The 17,342-nt window shown below is 42.0% G+C and overlaps 1 protein-coding gene across 1 annotated transcript in view; it reads left to right on the forward strand.

Moving 5' to 3' along the window:
- Positions 1-17,342, forward strand: part of LOC129703105 (cilia- and flagella-associated protein 47-like) — a 422,488-nt gene that overhangs the window by 346,380 nt on the left and 58,766 nt on the right. Inside the window, exon 58 of the mRNA XM_055645303.1 lies at positions 15,952-16,111. Coding sequence (XP_055501278.1) covers positions 15,952-16,111 — 160 coding nt within the window. The remainder of the gene's footprint in view (positions 1-15,951; positions 16,112-17,342) is intronic.

Here is a 17,342-nt window from a genome sequence, read left to right on the forward strand (position 1 = left end):
ACTTGGTGTTTGTTTCACACTTGTACAGTACATGCTAAAGTTCAAAATGGCAACAAAACAGAAAATAAAGCTCCCCAAGATGTTCTCCTTCCCACTCTGACAGCTATAATGTGCAACTTATACCAAAGGAAGAGGCTAATACAAAGGAAGAGGCTAAAAATCTAAACTATAACATTATAGTAATTAATTCAAAAATCAATTTATCATCAAAATAATTGCTATATCACATTTAAGCCATTGCACTTTCAAAGGAAGCATGATTTTGATCCGTGAATGTTTTTCAGTATTTTTCTTAAGCGGGAAGTGAAGGTCAACAGTTTCTACTATTTTCATACTATATTTATTTGTGACTCCTTTCTGTTCTTTTTAGTTACAGGTATTTCTGAATTTTTCAGTTAAATTGTATTTCCCTTTTCTAAAAATAGATGGTTATTAGCTCTGAAATGAAACCATAGCAACTTGCCATGATCTGGCTGCTATTCTATGACACCAGATGTACGTGTTTCTTCAAAGGGTTTTAAAAAAAAAGATGTATTAGCATTCACAAGTGATAGCATTTGTGGATATTTTCTTTCATGGTTATATTGAAGCGTTTGGTAAGGTGACTCATCAGGGGCTCAGTTTATATTTTTATTTCTTAATTTATTTCTTTGTCAAATCCTCAGTACTTGTACAAGACAGAAATCAAAATTTTAATTGCTATCTTCTTCTTTAACAATGTTGTTTTGTTTTAATTTGCATTACATTTCCTATTAGCCAATTCGTGAAAAAACAATCTATGCTTGAATTGCTACCAGTAATAAAACGATTGCTCTTTTATGAAAATCTAAACTTCACAGAGTGATGGATTTTACTGTCTGATTAAATATGCTTTGTTATACCTACCTTTATGTAGCAGTACATACTGAAAGCCTCGCTCGGAAAAATGCAAGCAACCCACCTGAACCACCACTGAAGAAGGTTTTCGGCACGAAACGTTGCTTATTTCCTTCGCTCCATAGATGCTGCTGCACCCGCTGAGTTTCTCCAGCATTTTTGTGTACCTTCAATTTTCCAGCATCTGCAGTTCCTTCTTAAACACATAAAACAACTTGTAGGCTAGACATTACGAAAAGTGTTGCTTGATTTCTGTTGGTTGTTGCTACAATTCTAAGTCCTTGCTTCCTATAAAAGTTATTTCAATTGCCAAACCTCCAGTGGGAGTAGAAAAATAATAGGTGAAAATTATTTAGCTGACTGCAAAGATTTTGCACAAGCCGCGTCCTTGGATTACATTAATAGATTGTTCCCATGCAATGCACCACAAATGGAAGATTTTTAAGAGGCAAAGCAAAAGTGGACAAGTTGCTGGATGAGAAAGGAGGATGAGTTACAGTGGAGCACACAACAGGGGACTTATCTAATTAGGATGTTGGGTCCTCTGCTGTTTTTGATATATATAAATGACCTAGAGGGTCGATGGGTTAGTGAGTACGTACGCTGATGACACCAAAACAGGAGGAGTTGCAGACAGTGAGGAATGCTATCAGGAGATACAGTTGAATATAGATTAGCTGCAGTATTGGGCAAAGAAATGGCAGATGGAGATAATGTTTCACTTAGGGAGGTTGAAAAAGAGGACAGAGTATACAGTTAATGGCAAGACCCTTAACCACATTGATGTGCAGAGGGATCTTGGAGTCTGTGTTTATAGCTCACTAAAGGTGGGTAGTGGATAGGGTGGTAAAGAAAGCATATGGTATGCTTGCCTTCATTGCTAGGGGTATTGAATATAAGAGTCAGGAAATCATGGTGCAGCTGGATAGGACTTTGGTTAGGCCACAATTGGAATATTGCATGTAGTTCTGATTGCCCATTATAGGAAAAATGTGGAGATTTTGGAGAGGGTGCAGAGAAGGTTTACCAAAATGCTGCCTCAATTAGAGGGTTTCAGCTTGGACATACTTGGATTGGTTTATCTGGAACGTCAGAGGTTGAGGGGAGACTTGATAGAAGTAACTAAAATTATGAGAGATGTTGGGTAGACAGTAAGGGCCGTTTTTCCAGGGTAGAAATGTCCACCACTGGAGGGTGTAGCTTTAAGGTGGAAGGAGGAAGTTTAATGGAGATGTGTAGGGTAAACATTTTTATACAGAGAGTAGTCGGAGCCTGGAGCGCATTGCTAAGTGTGGTGTGGAGGTAGGTATGATATGGAATTTAAGGGACTTTTAGATAGACACATGCAAGTGCAGGGAATAGAGAGATATGGACTATGTACAGGCAGTTGAGATCAGTTTAACTTGGAATCATGTTAGATATGAACATTGTGGGCCAAAAGGGCTTTTCCTGGGCTGTACTGTTCTATGATATGTCCTCTACTATTTGATATTTCCACTCTGACTATGCACCTTATCTAAGCCCCTCACTATCTTGGGCACTTAAGGTTGCTCCTTAGCCTCTGAAGCTCCAGTGAAAACAATCCAAGTTTGTCCAACCCTCTCCTTTTGCAAATAAAAACTAAAATGTTGGAGTACATCAGTGGATCAGGTAGCATGGAAAATATGGGAAGGTGACATTTCAGGTCAGGATCCATGTTCAGACTAGTTGTAGTAGGGTGGAGAAGCCTGGTCGGGGTGGGGGCGGGACTAAGCCTGGCAAGTGATAGGTGGATATTGGTGAGGGAGGGTTATATTGGCAGATGGGTAGACAAAGGCCAAAGATGAAAAGAGGCCAAAGGGATGTCAGTGAGAAGGGAAATGTGAAGCCAAAGGAAAGAATATAGATGGAAGTGGATGAGGGGAAGTGGAAAGAGGGACATGATAGTGTGAGAAATGTGTGTGCATCTGGGCAGGGCACAGGGAAGAGAGGAGGAAATAAGAGAATGTGGTGGATGTGTGATTGTTGGTTACGTACCGAAAATTGGAGAATTCAAAGCTCATACCATTGAGTTCTAAGCTACCCAAGCAAAATTTGAGGTGCTGTTCCTGCATTTTACATGTAGCCTCACTCTGGCAATTGTGGAGGCTCAGGACAGAAAGGTCGGAATGGGAATGGGCAAGGGAAATCTGAAATAAAAGTCTTGTCAGGCAGCATCTGTGGAAAGAAAACATAATTAATCTTTCAGATTGAAGACCCATCATGAGACAATTTATGAGTCCACCAATTTATGCTCTGTCTTGTTAGAGGAAAAGTGCGAAACTACTTTGACATCCTGCAAGCCCACAGACATGGTGACAAAAGTGCACTGCTTCACTCAACCTTTTGGCGATTTCTGCTTCAGCTTCAGTATCAACCATCAGATATTTCATCATTTCTGTAAATGGAGACAGCTGCAAGTTCCATAAGTGAGAATGAGCTTCAAATTGTGCTCTCTCAAGTTGTCAATACACTTTGACATTTGACATGAGGCAGATTTCCCAATGCATCAGCCTTTCTCAGCAATTTATACCCAGTCAATATATTAATTTCTCTAATGTAACATAATTTGTGTGTAACCTCATGCCTGCACTCATTCTTACCTTTTGGCCTGGCTTGGTTCTTCACCATCTTTGATGTGTTTGGTTATGTCACAGGTTATGCATTCTGCAGCAAGTGCAGGATAAAGTATAATGTATTGGCCACCATCAACATCTTTTGTGCTAGTCTTTGACCACGCATCTGAGAGTCTGTAGATATTAGACACCTCTCCAACTTTCTATTTTCTTAATGAAGCCTTTCGGTGAAGATCCAAAAATTCTGCTATCCTCTCTCCCCCATCTTGTACTAGTTTTCGTTATGTCCCAAGTAAACTTCACTTTGGTGGTAACTGCTGACAGATACCACTGTACAAAATAGTTCATCTCCTGCAGATGGTAACTAATTTTAATTGCTTTCAGCTCATCAAATGTGGAAATGCTCAATGAAGATCAAAAAAGATGCAATGCTATAAATCTGAAATACAACATAAAGTGTTGGAAACACTCACTAAGTCAAGCATGATCCATGGTATACAATGGGGTTATGGGATAATTGTAATGTTTATCTGGGTCAGTGCTGCCTGATGGCAGTAGTCATCCATGAGTAAATTCTGGAGATCCACCCGTTCTATGGCTTAGAATATATTTGTCCAGTCTGGAGTTTTGGACACTTCCGTCATAACGTTTGCAATATTAGCCACCTCCCCCCCCCCCAAGTCTGCCCAGAGAAAGTTAACATTTCAGATCTGGGACCCTTTATCAGAAATAGCAGTTCTATGGAGAGAGAAATAATCTTAATATTTTAGAAACTCAACTTTTCGTTGGAGCTTGAAAGATTGCAAACTGTTCATGATGTTAAACGCATTTAATAAACCTTGAAGTGTTTATATTAAGTAGGCAGCATGAAGCTGGTATGCTATTTACATTGCAACCAGTGGGCTGGGATTAATTACAATTCCTTGGCCTCTTGTTAGAGATTCTTGAATTTAGCTTGTTATCTCTATTTATTATTATTTCCATATGCCTATTGATTATCCCAAACATCAGCTTGCTGAAAAATGAATTATATATTTTTTAGCATTTGTTACAGTATATTTTTGTTAAAAATTGTATTTTATATAATTTGTCTTCAAGATAGAGACCATTCAGTCAGCTGCCACAGAGCCAAACTGCAAACATTCTTCCTTCCTTCACTTTAAACTAACTTCCTTCGCTCATTTATTTTATGATTTTGTCTAATACTTATTTTACCCATGAATCCAACTGCCCGAGGCCTTTAACTGATAACTACCACTTTCCCTTCTTGACCCTGCATTAGTTAATCATGTTAATACTTCTTGGCTTTCAAATCTGTCTTTACCACCCCCCCCTTCAAAAATCAATCATTGATCCTTTCATTTTACAAACTCCCTTTCTTCTTTGAACATGTGGTAGGCTCCAAATTCATGTCTTTCATGTCATTATTTGAATCCCTTCAATCAGGTTTTTACCACTGCCAAACATTTTCTTATCAAGCTGCTTCTGACAACATATGATTATGATAGCTCTAACCTATATCTGCTTGCCTGTTTCGATTGTCCTTCCGTCTTTGTGCTATACTTTGTGCTATCACCATACTTTCCTCATTGTCTTTCCACTGTCTTTCAGCTGGGTGGGACAAAAGGGGTCATTTTGATCTATGCATTATGGAAGGAAATATATTTCCAATAACTTTTTCTTATGTTCATTGTTTTCACTGAAGGCCCTTCAAACTATAATTTGCACCCTCTCCTATTTATCATTCCAAATGCAGCCCATCAGTAACATATGAAAACAAAATGTTGCTTTCAGCATGACAACTACCAGTTCCGCTTCACTCCCACCTCTCTTGAATCTGCAATCGTTTTTAAATGATCAAACTGATTGTCTGACATTCAATTTCAAATGAACTGAATATTAAACATATCAAAGATTTTCTCTTTGTTCTCCATCAGAACCTCCATTCCCCAGTGACCGTTTCCAACCTTCTCTCTGGCAATGGGCTTCAACTGAAACAAATAGCAGATTAAGCTTCAAATCACAGATTTGCAAAATCATTAAAACCATTGATATCGAGTCTTAAGCAGTGCTGGAAGCTTTATCATCTCATTTGCTCTTGAGACCGTTACCCACATCATTGTTACTTTTAAATTTGAGTGATCTCTTCCGACCAATTTTCTCAGCTGACCTTTGGTAGATGTGAGGTCATCTTGAAAGTTGTATTTTGACTGCACTAAATTTCATTCATGAATAACGTATGAATTAGGAAGAACAACTTACTCAGCTCCCCAGGCCAATTCTGCTTTTAATTACAACATAGCAGAATGATCTGTAAGTATAGGTGCATGGTTCCCTAAAGGTAGCAAATCAGGTGGACGGTGTGGTAAAGAAGGCATTTGGCATGCTTCCCTTCATTGGGAAGAGAATTGAGTTAAAATGTTAGAGCATCATGGTGCAGCTAACCAAAGTTGCTGGGGAGACCACAGTTGGACTACTGTGCAGTTCTGGTTGCCCAGCTATGGGAAGGATGTCAATAAGTTGGAAAGAGTAAAAAGAGATTCATCAGGAAGTGTCCAGGAATTGTCGGCATGGCACAGGTAGAGGATGGATAAGTTGAGATTTTTTTCTTTGCAGAAGAGGAGGCTGAGGGGTGACAGATTGAGGTGTACAAGATCATGAGGGGCATGGATAAAGCGAATGGGATTAACCCAGTATGCCAACTTGGTCAGCATGGACAAGGTGGGTCAAAGGGCCTGTTTTCATGCTGCATAGCTCCATGACCTTAGGACTAATACTAGCCAATTGTGACTAATACAACATAATCTCTCCTTTTTTTGCAATCTTTTGTAATTTGGATCAACATTTGTTTTTCCTTTCAAAATGGACAATTACTGATTTTCCCACATTATTCCTCATTTACAACATCTTTGCCCATTCATGTTGCCTGCCTATATCTTTGTTGCCTCCTTATCTTCATATCACAACTGCAGATGACACAAAGCTGGGGGGAAAGTGTTAGCTGTGAGGAGGATGCTAGTAGGCTGCAAGGTGACTTGGATAGGCTGGGTGAGTGGGCAAATGCATGGCAGATGCAGTATAATGTGGATAAATGTGAGGTTATCCACTTTGGTGGCAAAACAGGAAAGTAGACAATTATCTGAATGGTGGCCGATTAGGAAAAGGGGAGATGCAGCGAGACCTGGGTGTCATGGTACACCAGTCATTGAAAGTAGGCATGCAGGTGCGGCAGGCAGTGAAGAAAGCGAATGGTATGTTAGCATTCATAGCAAATGGATTTGAGTATAGGAGCAGGGAGGTTCTACTGCAGTTGTACAGGGTCTTGGTGAGACCACACCTGGAGTATTACGTACAGTTTTGGTCTCCTAATCTGAGGAAAGACATTCTTGCCATAGAGGGAGTACAGAGAAGGTTCACCAGACTGATTCCTGGGATGGCAGGACTTTCATATGAAGAAAGACTGGATAGACTCAGCTTGTACTCGCTAGAATTTAGAAGATTGAGGGGGGATCTTATAGAAACTTACAAAGCTCTTAAGAGGTTGGACAGGCTAGTTGCAGGAAGATTGTTCCCGATGTTGGGGAAGTCCAGAACAAGGGGTCACAGTTTAAGGATAAGGGGGAATTATTTTAGGACCGAGATGAGAAAAACATTTTTCACACGGAGAGTGGTGAATCTCTGGAATTCTCTGCCACAGAAGGTAGTTGAGGCCAATTCATTGGCTATAAATAAGAGGGAGTTAGATGTGGCCCTTGTTGCTAAAGGGATCAGGGGGTATGGAGAGAAGGCAGGTACAGGATACTGAGTTGGATGATCAGCCATGATCATATTGAATGGGTGCAGGCTCGAAGGGCCGAATGGCCTACTCCTGCACCTATTTTCTATGTTTCTATTTCTTACCTACTGTATCTTTGTCTCACAGCAAATTTAGCAGATACATTTGTTGCCTTCATCCAAATTGTTTATGTAAATTGTAAATGGTGAGGACCCAGCACTGATGTGTCACGCCAACCAGAAAAAGACCCATTGCTGTCTTATTACTATTTTCTGTTAGCCAATCAATCTGTATCAATAGCAAAATGTTACCTCTAACATAATGAGTTTTTATTTTTTCCCAATAACCTTTGATGCTTTCTGAAAATCTTGGTACACCTTTACCCCTTTCTCCACAGAATGTGTTAGTTCATCAAAGGAATTGATTAAAAACATTTTTTTTTCCTTTCAAAAAACCACATTGACTTTGCCTGATTATCTGAAATGGTTCAAAGTGCTTTGCTATTACATCTTCAATAATAGATTCTAGCCTTTTTCCAACAAAAAATGTAGGGCACACTGACCTGTGGTTTCCTGTTTTTCTTTATTTTCTTCGAATAAACGAGTTAGATTTAATGGTTTGCAAGTTACAGTGGCCTTCCCTCCAGTCTCTGACATTTTGGAAAATAATAACACGTTGCTTCTTTTGAGAACCTCTTCGAAAACTGTCAAAATTGGCTAATGTACAATTCATACTACTGGATTCTCCACCCAAACATAGAGTGCTCTAATTGTAAGTAACTCCCTCTCCCTCTCCCTCTCCCTCACTCTAGTCGTTTTACCAGTTCCACTGTTCACATCCTTGTATCCCTCTGATTAGCGCATCTTCCTCGCCCAACACTGGGTCATTATGGACTCCACGCTTCAGACGGGGGGGGGATGGGTGACCTTTATGAAAGGGATAAGTTGCACTTGAACTGGAGGGCAGGCAGGCAGGTTTGCTAGTGCTGCACGGATGGGTTTAAGCTAAATTGGTAGGGGTGCGAGATCTGATGCAGGACTGAGCCTGGTGACAGCATGGAAGTATATAAGGAAGGTTCAATGGAAAGAAAAGGTAGGAGCATGACAGGAAGCGAGGAAGGACTGTTGGATTGAACTGCATTTATTTTAATGTGAATGGCCTGACAGCTAAAGTGGATGAACTCAGTATATGGATAAGTACAAGTGACTGGGACATGTAGCAATTACGGAAACCTGGCCAGGAGAAGGGCAGGACTAGCAGCTTAATGTTTCGTGATACAAGTGCAACAGCAGAGATAGAGCTGGGGGTAAAAGAGGAGAGTTGTTGCTTTATTGATTATGGAGAATGTTATGGCAGTAATCTGAGGTGTCATTATTGATGGTTCATCCAGAGAGGCAAAATGGGTGCTGAGAAATAAATAGGGGATTATCATCTAGTTGGGAGTATACTATATGCCCCCCAATAGTCAACAGGAATTAGAAGAATAAATATGCCAGGAGATTGCACATAGCTGCAAAACTAAATTTCAGAAAGCCTTTGATAAGGTGCCGCATGTGAGGCTGCTAAAGAAGATGAGAGTCCTTGGTATCAAAGGGAAGACACTGGCATGAATAGCAGGTTGGCTGGATGGCAGAAGGCAAAGAGTGACAATAAAGGGGGCTTTTTCTGCTTGGCTGACAGTGACTAGCAATGTTCCACAGTGGCCGGTGTTAGAGCTGCTACTCGTCACTTTGTATATCAGTTATTTGGCAGAGGGGATTGATGGCTGTGTGACCAAGTTTGCAGATGATACGAAGATAGGTGGAGGGACATGTAGTGTAGAGAAATAGGGAGTCTGCAGGAGAACTTAGACAGGTTGGGAGAATGGGCAGAGAAGTGGCTGATGGAATACAGCGTAGCAAAGTGTGCAGTCATGCATTTTGGTAGTAGGAATAAAGGCGTAGACTATTTTCTAAATGGGGAGAGAATTCAGAAATCAGAGGTGCAAAGGGACTTGAGAGTGCTGGTAGAGGATTCCCAAAATGTTAATTTGCAAGTCGAATCGGTAGTAAGGAGGCAAATGCAGTGCTAGCATTTATTTCAAGAGGACTAGAATGTGAAAACAGGGATACAGGTGCACAACCTTTTATCCGAAAGCCTTGGTACCAGACACCTTTCGTAATTCAGAATTTGTCGGTCTTCGGAATGGAAATTTTTTGCGTAGATTTTAATGGCTGGCTCAGTGGTAGAGTGCTCGGCTCATATCCGCAAGGTCGCGAGTTTGCGCCTTGATCCCGGCAGAAGTTGGAGTGGGGCTGGGCTGGGCTGCTGCTGGCTGTGGGTCTCTGGGATCTCTGTGCTTGCGGTGGGCCTGGTGGTCGACGTCCAATTGGTCCTGACGTCTCCGGTGACTGGCACTGACCTGCAGCCATTGCCGTCGTGAAGACAGTACAAAGCCCCCACGCCGATGCAATGAGCGGGGAGCTGGAGAGGGGAGGGAAGGGGTCACACACATGGCCGGGAAGCAGAGGGGTGTAGGTGGGGTGAAACTGAAGGGAACGACAATCTGCTGCCTGCACGCTGAGTTAAAAAGTTCCCACGCAAGACTCACGATACACTGTGTATCGTGTCTACTGTGGGAACTTTTTAACTCAGCGGGCAGGTAGCAGCAGATTGTCAATTATTAACCCTCCCGCGCAATGTACCCTCACCTTCTCTTTTATGGATGGGGATTTAGTTCTCCTTTCTTCGAGGACCGACCGGAGGTTCCGCTGTCACCTCTGCGGGCCACCCTTGGTGAACGTCCTGTCTCCCTGTCCCTGGAATAGTAGGGGGCGATCAAACAGCACAATACCCCCCTCCCCCTCCAACTCCAGAGGAATCCGCTCCCCGACGGGCCGCTACGGCGACAAGCGGCAGTTCGCCCACAGCCCGAGCTGCGCGACCCGAAGAACGAGAAGTACCTTGCACACTATCAGCTTCTGCCCATACACTGCGTGTTCCTCTGGAGTTGGAACGGGGCTGGGCTGGAGTTGCTGATCTGGGATCTCCGTGCTTGCAGTGGGCCTGGGGGTTGGTGTCCCGATGAGAGGGCGCAGCTCGGGCTGTGGGCGAACTGCCACTTGTCGCCGTAGCGGCCCATTGGGGAGCGGCTTCTGGTGGTCCTGACGTCTCCGGCCAGTTTGCAGTTTTCCTCTGGAGTTGGAACGGGGCTGGGCTGCTGCTGGCTGTGGGTCTCTGGGATCTCCGTGCTTGCAGTGGGCCTGGGGGTCGGTGTCCCGTTGGTCCTGACGTCTCCGGTGACTGCACTGTGCTGCTAGCATCTTGCCGACTTGAAGACAGTGCAAAGCCCCTGCGCCGGTGCAATGAGCGGGGAGCTGGAGAGGGGAGGGAAGGGGTCACACACATGGCCGGGAAGCAGAGGGGTGTAGGTGGGGTGAAACTGAAGGGAGCGACAATTTGCTGCTGCCTGCACGCTGAGTTAAAAAGTTCCCACACAAGACTCACGATACACTGTGTATCGTGTCTACCGTGGGAACTTTTTAACTCAGCGGGCAGGTAGCAGCATATTGTCAATTATTAACCCTCCCGCGCAATATACCCTCACCTCTTTTATGAATGGGGATTTAGTTCCCCTTTCTTCGAGGACCGACCGGAGGTTCCGCTGTCACCTCTGCGGGCCGCCCTCGGTGAACGTTTTCAAGGACCTTTCTTCAAGGACCGAAAAAATGGCCGCTATTCGGAGGTTTTCGTTATTTAGATCGTCGGATAAAAGGTTGTGCACCTGTATAATGCTGAGGCTTTATAAGACACTGGTCAGGATGCATTTGGAGTGTTATGAGCTGTTTAGGGCCCAATATGTGAGGAAGGATATACTGGTGTTGGAGAGGGAAAATAGGAAGTTTCCAAGAATGATCCCAGGAATGATTGGATTAACATATGATGAGCATATGACGGCTTGTACTTGCTGGAGTTTTGAAGGATGAGGGGGATTGAAATTGTATATTGGATAGAATGGATGTGCTGAGGATATTTCCACATGCGAGAATCTATGAGCAGTCACCATAGCCTCATAATAAAAGGACATACCTTTAGAAAGGAGAGGAGGAGGAATTTCTTTAGTCAGAGGATGATGAATCTGTGGGATACATGCTACGTGCGGCTGTGGAGGTCAAGTTATTGGGTATTTTTAAGGCGCAGATTGACAAATTCTTGATTAATAAAAGTGACAGGGGTTATGGGGAGAAGGCAGGAGAATGGGGTTGAACGGGAGAGATAGATCATCCATGGCTGAATTTATCAAACATGTTCAGGAATGTTTCCTCAGGCAATACAAAGAGAGGGCCCTATAAGGGAGAGGGCAAAGCTTGATCCATTCTTCGGAAATTGTGAAGGGCAAGTGATTGAACTGTCGGTGGGCAAGCCTTTTGGAGTTAGCAACCGCTGTTCTATTAGATTTTAACTAAATATGGATAAAGATAGGGCAGGCCCATAGGTTAAAATTCTGAATTCTGTAGGAGAATCAAGAACCTAAGGACACAGGTTTAAGGTGACAACAGAAAGATTTAATAAGAATTAGAGGGGTGACTTTTTCACACAGAGCATGGTGGGTATATTGAATGAGCTGCTGGAGGAGATAGTTGAGGCAGGTTTTATTACAACCTTTCAAAGATGTAAGGAGAGGCGTATAGATAGGAAAGGTTTAGAGGAATATGAGCCAAAGGCAGGCAGGTGAGACTACTGTAGACTGGGCATCTTTGTCAGCATGGGGAAGTTGGGCTGAAAGTCCTGTTTCCATGCTGTATGATTCTAGTTCCTGTTAGGCACAAATTCAGTTTTAAAATTTCCAGCCTTGTCTCCTATTCATTCCATGGCATTGTTCCCCGCTGTAATCTTATTCAGCCCGCTATGCCTGTAATAAATCTGCGCCTCTGAGTCAAGAGGGCTTAATACTGTCTGAAGGTTTAAGATATGTATTGACAAGACAGAACAATGAAATTCTGTACTTGCTGGAGCTTAAGATGTCTGTAAGTGCAATAACATGCAGATTGTATATAACAATAAAAAATATGGTAAGTTAATAACAATAAACTAGATAACCATAATAGTGCAAAACTAAAGTTAATGGCGCAACAAAAGACACAGTCCATAGAAGCTCATAGTTGCTCAGTTGGTGTTGTGTGGTATTCAAGAACTTGATGATTGTTGGGAAGCTGTTCTTTAACCTGTTTTTCATTGTTTTCGTTATTTCAACCTGATGATCGGAGCAAAATGACATGGCCTGTGCAGTTTGGGTCTTTGATGATGTTGGTTGCTTTTTTGAGGCAGCACCTTCAATAAATCCCTTTGATGGTAGAGGTCCGTACCTGTGATGAACCAGGCAATGTCGACCACTCTCTCTAGTGTCCTTCATTCCTGGCATTTGAGTTTGGAAATTATGGCCTCGTGACCACCTCAGATTTAATACATTTAGTTTCCAGGGTCCTAAGCTACAGCGTTTTCTCTTTTATCTTGTTTATGGGTTGTTGGAAGATTTTGTTTTCTTATGCTCTTGCTTAATAAAAGAGGTCATGCATGCTGTTTAAATGAAATTAGTAATTTGTCTTCATCCTAATACTAAGGGGTTTAATTTACGCTGGCAAAGCTTTTATAATTTTGCTTTGTTCTGAAGTAGCCATTGCATGTACACAGAGGACATAAAAACCCACAGAATAATAACAACATAACCACGAAACCATGGTTACATGTCAATCAAATCACACTGTCTCTGGGCCTGACCAATTTTCCTCCTGAGAACCCTGATCTCCATCCCATTCCATTGAGATCCCTTTTAAAAAAATATTTTAAGGTTGCTTGATTACCTTTAGTGCCTTCAATCAAAATTGCCTTGCCATTACATCTTCAATAATAGATTCAAAAGTATCCAAAGTGTTTATGTCATGTGGACTGAAACAGAATAATGAAATCCCTGCTTGCAGCAGCATAACAGGTCTGTAAATACATTATTCAAGAAGGAACTGCAGATGCTAGAAAATCGAAGGTACGCAAAAATGCTGGAGAAACTCAGCGGGTGCAGCAGCATCTATGTAGCGAAGGAAATAGGCAACGTTTCGAGCCAAAACGTTGCCTATTTCCTTCGCTCCATAGATGCTGCTGCACCCGCTGAGTTTCTCCAGCATTTTTGTGTACCTGTAAATACAGTACTCAATCGATAATATAAATCCCCCAGTATTAGTGCAAAAACAAAATAATATCCTAAGATCCCTAATGAAACCAAGACAGTTTGTAGTTTGAAGTTTAGTTGGTGTTTTGTGGTGTTCAATAGCCTGATGGGAAGAAGCTGCTGCTAAACGTTGAGGTCACAATTTTCAGACTCTTACAATGACAAGTGAAATGAGAGCTTGGCCAGAGAGGTGTGAGTCCGTGATGATGCTGGCTGCCTTTAAGGCATCATCTCCTATATATCCTTTCGATGGTGGGGAGGTCAGTATCCCTGATGTACCAGGCAGTATCCATCGCATTTTGAAATTTCCTTCATTGCTGGGCATTTGAGTTGCTGAACCACACCGTGATGCGGCCAGTAGATATGCTCTCTACCTGTAGAGGTTTGAGAGAGATTTTGGCAACATACCAAATCTCCTCAATCTTCGAAAGTGGCTGAGGCATTAAAGTATAACAAGCAGAGTAGATTCTAGCTTTTTCTTAACAAGAGATGTAGGACACACTGACCGGTGGTTTCCTGTTTTTCCTATGGGTGGGAAGAGATGGGCAGGGGAAAGGGAATAATCTCGGTTCTTCGTCAATCACAATCTCTATAATTTCCAACGTACTTACCTACCTTCCCCCAGGCTTGACCTCCTGCTCATTGACAACCAAAATAATAAAACAGCAAACACAGGAAGCTTGAGGCCAAGTTTATTACAGAAAATGCTAGATTTAACTCATCCAGTGGGAACTTTTCATCCTTGCTTTCCATAGAATCTATATCTATCTATCTATCTATCTATCTATCTATCTATCTATCTATCTATCTATCTATCTATCTATCTATCTATCTATCTATCTATCTATCTATTAATATATAAAACTCAAATCCATCCGTCCGCCTGCAGTACGGATCCCTTCCTGCCTTTTGATTTGTTGACGGCTGCACCTTCCTATCAGCTTCCAACACACTTCGAAACAAAGTTGCAAGACAGGAACACTGAACTTTTCACTGCTGCAGCAGGCAGGGGAGGTGCAATTGAGGGAGGCAGGGGAGTGCTGGAAACTTACATTTGGCAACGGCTTCAGTTCCATTGGAGGAGACGGGTGCATGGTGGAATATTGGGTTGGGGGAATCACACCATTGGGGGAGCAGACCCAACGGGTCTGCACTTGGTCTAGTTAATATATAAAACTCTCGTGCCATCCGACCGGCTGCCGTCCGGCTGCCTTTCTGCCTTTTGATTCGTTGAAGGCTGCTCCTTCCTATCAGCTTTCAACACACTTCAATACAAACTTGCAAGACACGAACACTCTGAACTTTTCACTGCTGCAGCAGCCAGGGGAGGTGCAATTGGAATTTTTTTTAAATCCACTGCTGAGGGAAGCAGGGGAGTGCTGGAATCTTACATTTGGGAACGGGTTCAGTTCCGTTGGAGGAGACGGGTGCATGGTGGAATATTGGGTTGGGGGATCACACCATTGGGGGAGCAGTCTGCACTTGGTCTAGTATATTACTAAAACTCTCATCTTGTTTGTGATTCTGTGTGTCTGTTTGCATGCGTGCCCATGTGCTCCTGAAACTATGCCAAAACGGTACACGATGGCGGTACAATTTTTGGACCTTACTCACAATTGTCCTTGGGTGTGCTTTATCAAAGTTTTGTTCCAATTGAACAAAATTGAATTCCAAACGTTATATTTTACCTCATTCACATTTTAAACTTTAAAAATGTGACTTCTCACTGTAAAAAATCCAATTCCAACTTGCTGCCCTTGCCCGTTACAATGTTACAAAGACAGGACACTGAGTCCTGTCATTTGAAACATTGTAACGGGCAGGGGTAGGCCAAGGGAATTGGATGTTTTTTGTTTTCAAAGAGTGAAATGCTAGGGGATGAGGGGAAATGAGCTAGACCTGCGCAGTTGGGGATTATGAGTGGTGGAATATTGCGTTGGGGAATGTGTTGCGTTGGGGGACCAGGCCTCCCGTGTGATAGGGATCCAACGGTTCCCACTTGATCTAGTATGTTTATACAAATGGTTCTGGATATGAAAGGCAATCCATTGGAAAGGTTTTGAATAATTGTATTTAATATTCCAATATATTATCTGTTTGTCCTCCTCAGAGCACATTTAGACTTAAAATAATACTGAATTATGTCACATTGTTGTACAGATATAGGAAAGATTTATAATTTCATGCATATGTAACCCCCTCCCCAATTGGTATCAGGGTAATTAAAACATTTATACCTGCATAAAACCCTGAATCTAATTGTGTGCCTTAAATAATTTTATATTTATCATAAGTAATAAATTGCATATCAACTGAGTTGTCTGTGTGATGCATCAAATTTATTTTAGTTGGCATCATGTTCTATCATGCCATTTACAGAATCTAATATATTAAATTTGATTTGTCAAATGTGAAATTACTAAAGGTGAATTACACATCTCATGTCTCTGGGACAAGATTTTCTGACAATACACACTAATACCATGCATTATTCATTTGAATAGATATATTACTTCCACCAAAAGAGAAATTGGACATCCCTTTGATATTTGCACCAGAATACATGACGATGTATGAGGGTCTGATTGTCGTCCAAATTAAGAAGCAGGATGGTAGTACTTGGCCTTGTGCATTACCTAATGCAACAACTGAAGACATTAGAAGGTAAGATACAAGCAGAGCAAATGTGTAAACAGAAGTATGTGTTTTAATAATTGGTTAAAACATCAACTAAATAAGCAATACTATTATACTCATGTTGCTGTAAATAGTGGATGGTACGAGTGCTGACTGTATGTTTGTGCACAATGACGATTAAATGTTAAGAAATTATGCAAAAGCAAACAGATTCAACTAAATTATAAAAATGATCGACCAGAGTCTAACGAGCTTGCTGATGATTAAAACTAGATGAGAAAATGATCAGTGTGAAGGGAGCAAAATAATGCAGACAATAAATAAGTAGGGCAGAGGTCAGATCAGGAAGTGTCATGAAAGAAATGTGAACTCATTTGCTTTTTTTTTAATATAAAGATTACCAATTAAGATTTTTTTTAAATTTAAGGGAAACTAGTAAACGTTATGTTCAGGGATGTTGTGCTGATTTATGAAACACAGAAAGTTAACTTGCAGATACTTTGAGCAGTTTTCAAAATAGATGCAGATTTGGCCTTTATGCATGGGGGTTGAGGTATAAGAGGAAGGGAGTCTTATTGCCCAGAAATTAAATTAAATCACACCAGAAGCACTGTATGAAGTTTTAGTCTCTGTGCTGAAAAGGGGATAAGAGGCACCTTCAGAGATTCCAGCACCACCCTATTCCCATTTCATCATTTCACAGGGAGTGTCCCCTTTGCAACTTATTGGACCACCCATCCATTCTCACCAACAACCCCCGTTCTTACCACATTTCCCCTTGCAACCAAAGGCAAAGCAACACTTGTCCTTTCACTTCTTACCTTCCCACCAAATAGGGACGCAAACAGTCTTTCCATATGAAGCAACCATTCACTTGTACTTCTTCCAATCTAGTGTACTGCATTTGGTGTTCACAATCTGGTCTTCTCTACATTGGAGATACCAATACCAGATTGGGAGAACATTTTGTGGAACACCTGCATTCAGACTGCAAGGGCAGCATCGAGGTTCCCATTGCTGGTCACTAATTCCCCATCCACTTCAATTCTACCTATCAGCCTCTTGTACTGTTGCAGAGAAGTCCAACGCACATTGCAGGCTTCTGGACAATCTTGAATTCTATAACTTCAGGTTACTAGATTTCTCAAGGACTTGTCCCACTCAGGCAATGTTTTCGGCCACTGCCATAGCAGCAGGTCGCCGAAAAAACAGCGACTGGACCCTCTCATGACAAAGTCTACGGCAATGTCTACGACAA

The sequence above is a fragment of the Leucoraja erinacea genome, chromosome 13, assembly GCF_028641065.1.
Source record: "Leucoraja erinacea ecotype New England chromosome 13, Leri_hhj_1, whole genome shotgun sequence".
Lineage (NCBI taxonomy): Eukaryota > Metazoa > Chordata > Chondrichthyes > Rajiformes > Rajidae > Leucoraja > Leucoraja erinaceus.